The sequence below is a fragment of the Colius striatus genome, chromosome 5, assembly GCF_028858725.1.
Source record: "Colius striatus isolate bColStr4 chromosome 5, bColStr4.1.hap1, whole genome shotgun sequence".
NCBI classification, from domain to species: Eukaryota; Metazoa; Chordata; class Aves; order Coliiformes; family Coliidae; genus Colius; species Colius striatus.
The window spans coordinates 10635199-10642189 of record NC_084763.1 but is presented as its reverse complement, the minus strand read 5'-3'; the positions used below and the strand labels follow the sequence as shown (position 1 = coordinate 10642189).

Here is a 6991-nt window from a genome sequence, read left to right as displayed (position 1 = left end):
AACAAAAATGAAAAGAAAAATACTTATCAGGGAAAAAAAGGATTTATTAATACATAGAAAATCCCCACAATAGTTGAAACACACTTTAGGAACTAGTAAACACGTTAAATAGAGTTGTGCCAATTATGCAGTGCCCAAGCATCTGCTTGCTCTTAATTAGATGGGGAGGTGAATGACCACTGTTTATTTTCATTTTCCTCATTAATTATGAAAAACTGCATTTAATTCATCTTGCATGGTGAGAGACTGGCTGCGCAGATGTAAGTCGTAAGGGAAGTGGCTCTCTGTAGGCAACCTGAACATCGAGCTCTGCCCAAGGGGACCCCTGGGTGGCACTGCACAGTAATGCATGCCGTAATTGTAATTTTTGCCATAGTCCAAGCTTTCTTCTTGCTTCAGGGAAAATATCCCATTATAGTTAATTGGGGGAGGACTTAAGGGACCTTCAAACTGTGGGCTGGTGCACTCGGGGGAAGTGCTTTCATAGAAGGACTCGTAAGCGCTGCAGTAATTGTAAGGTTTCATGGACTTGGAGTTGTCGAGAGTCCCATGCCCCGGGGGGGTGCCGAGCTCAGGACTGTGGTAAGGGGGGTAGAAGGTGGAGTAGGGTGAGCGGGTGTGATGGGCGCCTTCACCCGCCTGGCCCATCAGGAAACTTCTGGCATTCAGCTGCAGGCATCCCGCCACCAAGTTTGTAGTTGGCTGGGACAGACCCTTGCACAAGTTTTGGACGAAGGTGAGCAGGTCGGGTCTCTTGCCAATTCGCAGGATTTCAGAAAGAGCCCAAATGTAGTTCTTGGCTAGTCTTAAAGTTTCTATTTTGGACAGTTTTTGTGTTTTAGAGTAACAAGGGACCACTTTCCTTAAATTGTCCAGGGCGTCGTTAAGGCCGTGCATCCGGTTCCTCTCTCGCGCGTTGGCTTCTTGTCGCCTGAATTTGATCCTTTCCATCCTTATCTTGCTCGTCTTTTTTTTCCGAAGGCCCCTTCGCCTAGGCAAGCCATTCTCATCCTCCTCTTCTCTCTCTTCCTCTTCCTCCTCTTTTTCCGTGTCTTCTCCAGGAGATCTTTTAATGTTCTTTCCTCGGAGCACGATCTGCTTTGAAAAGCTTTCTGGGTTCTTCATTTGCTTTTGGTCATCACTTTCTCTGGAAAACTTTCTGCACATCTGGGATTCTGGCATTACAACAGACTCATCAAACGGTAGTGTTAACATGGTTCTATAATCTTAAGTTACCTGAAAAAATGCCAGCACAATATTTAAATATTTCCATTTTGGTTAAAGTTTGCCGACTTACACACATCCTCATGCACCTTTCCTGCGGCTGCGTGCACGCTCTGACTGTATGAGTGTGTGTGTCTATATATAAATGCACAATTTAGGCTTTTTTGCATAAGATGCCAGTTGCACATGTTTGCCTTTTTATAAAAACAAAAATAAAGACAATAAGAGCTGTCCAGAATTCTAAAATCGTTCAAAACATTCAGGATCTTGCAACTAAAAAGCCACATTTCTCACAGAGAAGTAGAGAGTAAACCAATATTTAAAATGTACAATGAACTCCCTGCTCATTTATCTTATTTTTAAGCAAGCCCTTCGAACCCTTGCCACCGTGGAATTCAAAGAAATGCAAAACATGATAAAGCAACACAGAAATTCCATTAATCCACATTCCCTTGGGTGACAAAAAAGAGGAGAGCGAGAGCAGTCTTAAAATTGAAAAGTGCCATATCTCTGTTAACTGATAGTTACATTTTTTTCATCACTTTTTCACTTATATTTCAAAGTTTGGGGTTTTTTTTACCCCTCATGTTTCTTCCCTTGCGAATCAAAGTATTAAACTCTAGTAAGTTAGAGTGGATGAGGAAAAAATAATTAATAGAACATCATCCCCTGCCAGATCACTCAGCTAGTAACATAATTAAAAACTAATATTTTTGTCCTCATGATTTGTAGAGAAATCACCTATTGCTTATTTCATATTACAACAAAAATCAGAATCATCTAACCCTAGACGTATTTAGATGAGAGTTAGGAAATAAAATCTCCCTACCTTTCTTTTCCTTTTTCCCCAGCCAAAATTCTAATTGATAGTATCTGTTTGGTTACAATCGACTTATTTGCGTTTTTCTCTCATTCTTTCCTCCTTTCTCTTTTTCTCCTTTTTTTTTTTTTCTCCCCCATCAATTGTGGTGGGGGGGAGGTGAAAAATCCCCTGCACGCTATAGCAGTGTTTATGTTCTGCGAGGCTCAGACGTCTCCCTCCAGCTCGTAGCTGACAGGAGCGGTCTGTAGATTCTGACTGAAATCCTGCACGTGTGCTCAGAATCCAGCCTGGAAGGGGAAAATAATTTCCTTTTCCCAATTATTTTGCTTTTGTTTGCAGTTTGGGAGCAGCAAAAGCTTGGATCCCACGGTCCTCAAAGAGCCTAGCAAAACGAATGCAGGGACTTTTTTTAATAGAACAAAACTAAACAAAAACCCCAGTCAAAAACTAACTCTATCAGTATTGTCTACACACTTGCAATATTACATAACACCAATGAAAGTATGCAATTGCATCAGAAGAATAAAATGTTAGGAGGAGTTATTAGACAGTCAATAACATACATAAAATACAAGACAATGATACTGTATCTTTAAACACTTGCATGCACACCCAGCACCAACTGAAATATATCTTTATTTGTATTACCTTAGCTTTTTATTTCATTCAACAATCAGTTTTCATTTTTTGCCTTCCAAATCTTTTCAGTCTGAATGTCGCATCGTCTCCTGGAGTCTAGATCTGTGTATATCTGCACTATCTCATTGATCTCTAAAAAGTGACATTGATGCCAACTGCCAGAGCTGGTACCCATGCCATCTGCTAGTGACGTCACGGGGCAGAGAAAACCACGTGAGCCTTTCTCCTGGGACCTTCATTCTGCACTGATCATCTGGCATCCCTCTAAGTGGGTACCAGCATTCATGTATCAACACAGAAGGTTAGACTGATAGAAAAAAAAAAAAAAGGGTAAAGAAAAAAAATCTGCACCAGCATTTCACATAGAGTAGGTGCATTTCCACTGGAGCTGCTTCTTTTTAGCAGTCTAGCTGCACGGATAGACGTGCCAACATTTGGTGCTATCCCTGCCTACAGGTACGGCTGCCCTGTGGTTGTTAATACGGTATTGTTTATACGAAAAGTGCTGTCTTGTATTGATCTGAGTCACTTCGGTGCACCTGGTACCCAGGAAAGAAAAAAAAGAGGCAAGAAAGGGAAGGCAGGAATGGGGAAGTAATACCGGTGTTATAACACACAGCACGGTCACAAAAAGTAGTTTTTATGTGATGCTTCTGGGAGTGATTTTTTGGGGGATGTGGGTTTTGTATGGGGTTGCTTTTGTAAAGGGTTTTTTGGGATTTTTTTTTTTTTGTTTGAGTGCAGTATGTTGTCCCAGACCTCAGGATAACAGGAGCAAACCTCTTACCAGCTGTATGAAATCCTCCCCTTGCATCCCTTGCTAGTTTTTGCCATTTCCCGAAAGGAAAAAAAAGGCGTTTGTGGGAAACTAGACATGTAAGGTGAAGATTTAAGGAGCGATGCCTTTATTCAGGAGCGTGTGGTCCCCTCCTGCCCTGGTGTGACGTGATGTGACCAGGGGCACCTGCTCCTGGCAGGGCAATGCGCTTGCAGGTGTCACTTGGGGTGTTCGGAGGCTTTGCCGCTCAGCCAAATTTTCTCTGCCTGCCTGGCCTTTTTGTGAAAGCTTCCCTGAAATCTCTTTAAAAACTGAGTTATTTCCTTTGGAAACAGGCTCTTTCTCCTCCCCAAAAAAATCTCCCCCTGCTCTTCCACTTGCCTCCCTAGCTGCTCCTTTCCTCATGCCCTTGTTTCTCCCATCAGCTGCCTCTCCTGTACTCCCTGCTCTTCCTCCCTTAACCCTTTGTCTCTTTCTACAGGCAAGAAACTGTTAAATGAAGCTGACAAAGCCTCTCGGCTCAGCCTTGCCATGGAGCTTATGGCAAACTCCACCTTGGTGTGTTTGGGGTTTGTGGGATTTTTTATTTAAGGAGTGGCATGTCACATATAAGCAATATCAAGAGAGTTACAGGGGGGACAATATGTCATCTTAGACACATTCTTTTTTAAAAGTTTGCTTTCATGATTACCACATATCACTGCTTTTTAGGGACTAAATAATCTCTGTTTTTTAAAAAAAAAATAGTGAGCCACAGAGTATGCTTTTAGTATTAAAATAATCCCTGGCAGAGCTGCTATTGTTATGGGTCTGTGTCAGCGTTTCCGTTATAAATCCTGTTTTTGAAGGGTTTATAACTCATCTGCTTTAATTCACATTGGGCCCAAGCTTGGCATTAATGTTCTCGGCCCCCCCATCCAATTATTTTGTTTTCACAAAGTTTCATTTAAATCTGTTTGGGCATTTTTTTCATTAGAGAGGGGAACAAAAAATAAGGCAGCAGCAGAACAATGTGTGTGTGGAGAGAGTGTGATGTACATCTACGTGTATGTGCTCAGTGATTTTTAGAGCCTTTCATTTAAAAAAAGAAAAAAAAAAAAAAGCCCTTACTCCAAATTTTGTATTTTTGGGTTTTTTTGCAGAAATGAAACATATCAGATTGTTCATTCTTTACAGAGCTCAGCCCTCTATTTTTCTAATTAATTTTCACTTTTTAAGATAAATGGATTTGAAGCGACAGTGATGTTAAAACTTATGTGGTAACTGTTCCAAAGGAGCAAGAACTGTACTATACACAACCTTTGTTTCATTTTATCCCAAATACTACAATCTGTGTAACAGAGGAGAGGGTAGAATCCCATTATCCTCAATAGGAATTTATGTATTAAGATTTATATTGTTGAAAGGACCTAAGGGTTGTCAACCTTTTCAAGGATTTTACATATGCAGAGTATTATACAAAGCACGATAATCTAAATATGCAAAGTCCTGAGGAGCCAAACCGTGTTTCAGTGCATACTAAAGATACTAGGAGAAACTGAAGGAAAGGTTGACATTGTAGTGGGTCTGTGTTAAGACCATCTAAATTTCCAGTTACATCACCTAACCTCCAAAATACACTTTAAAAAAATATTTTCTGTCCTTTTTTATTGCTGAATTAGATGAGTGGGTTTGGTTTGTGGTTTTCTTTTTCCAAACTACTCAAACGTTATTGTCAGATGCTTTTTTTTTAATGGCTTTTATACTGCCTCTAAAACCAAAATAAATGAATTAGTTTGTGTTGAAGGATTCCCTCTGTAGTAGTAACATAACATTTTTGCAGATTCTTAATCCATCATTTGACCTTTTTAATATTTTCAGATAAATAGTGGAGAAACAAAATAGCTGAGATATCAAGGTTTAAAAAGCCTCTACTGTGCATGCATAATAACTTTTCGTAAGGATTTTACTACGCATTTTGTATTATGGATCCATGATATGCAAATGTGTACTGCTGTTAATATGCATTCACAGCATACCCCATAACTGCTGCTTTGCTGTCTACTGTGAATGCATGTTAAGAATAATACACAAAACACAGTTAAATGCACTCTATAGAACGGCTGCACAGCACCAAATATGTTACTGAACACAGACCACAAATTTGTTTTCCTGCACCCAGGCTGAATAGTTATGAATTGTAAGTGAGTCTATGTCAAATGCAGTATTATTAGAATACATTTAACACAGCCAAATGTTAAGAGATTCACTGAAATGATATTAAGTTCAAAGGACCTCAGAACCTCCACGGTGCATCAGGGGGACTGACCCAAACTGCACTGCAATCAATGGGAGTCTTTCTGGTAACTTCAATGCGCTATCAATGGATCCTCAGGGAATATCTCGTCTCTCTTCTTTTTTTCCTGGGTGGGTTTTTTTTTTCTTTTTCCTCTTTTTCATGTTTATTTTTTTCAGTGCTCTTGCCCACCCTCTCCTAACTGGCCCACACCTCCCAGTTTCACTGAAACAGCATAACTGTGTCAGAATTAAGGAACTCTAATGACGTTTGCTCAAGACCAGTTTGATGACTGGTAGTTGAGGTCTCCGTGGTAGCAATGGGATGCTGTGGGTAGTGGAGTACTCTTCAGAAGGAGAAGTTAGCTATGTCTTTGTCTTCTTTGTTTCCTTATCTTTCTAATGTGGGTATTATATGGACACTAGTGTCACAAGGGATTTGCTACTTGTGCACATAAAGTCACGGTGACAACCCCGCAATGCCAAACTCCCTCTTCCTCACTCATGACCTGGTATGAGCTTGCCTTCCTGCCAGAGTGGCCACATGCACAGCACAAACACCAGGGAAGGAGCAGGAATATCCCCTCCAAATCCACTCGCCTCTAGTGTCCATGACAAAACCTGACTGTATGCCTGCAGCAGAGTTGGACTCTCAGCTTTCCTCAGCAGCTACCTTTGCTGCCTTGGGGGTGAGACTGAGGGCAAAAATGTACATCTAGTGCACCCAAAATTGCAAAGCCAGACCACGAGGGGCAAATGTATGGGTAACTATGAAAAACAGGCTCCTAGCTCCAGTGTCTTGCTGAGTCCAGATCCCAGGAGAAGGTGGGAATAGCTGTTTGAGGTTTTGTGTGTGTGGCTTTTTTGTAATGGTTTGGTTTGGCTGTTGTGGTTTGGGTTGTTTTTTGGTTTTATGTTTTTTCAAAAGTAGAACAAAAGGGGATGGTTTCTTGGGCAGGGCCATGGGTCTACCATACCCAGTAGGTTTCAGACTGGTCAGAACTGGAACTCTCTGGTGAAAGCAGGGCAGTGTCACAGAATCATAACGATTGGAAGGGACCTTGAAAGATCATCTAATCCAACCCCCCCCTGCCAGAGCAGGACCACCTAGAGTAGGTCACACAGGAACTTGTTCAGGTGGATTTTGAATGTCTCCAGAGAAAAAGTCTCCACAACCCATTTGTCCCAAAAGAAGGAGCTGCTGGGCAGGAGCCAATGTGTCATATGCATGTTGCATGCTAGCTAGCATGTGC

General features: G+C 41.3%; 1 protein-coding gene across 1 annotated transcript; it reads right to left on the bottom strand.

Moving 5' to 3' along the window:
* Nucleotides 1–201: 201 nt before the first annotated feature.
* Nucleotides 202–1215, bottom strand: NEUROD6 (neuronal differentiation 6). Its single transcript, XM_010204732.2, has one exon. It carries the CDS (start codon nucleotides 1213–1215, stop codon nucleotides 202–204), a length of 1014 nt encoding a protein of 337 aa, XP_010203034.1.
* Between the last annotated feature and the right edge of the window lie 5776 nt (nucleotides 1216–6991).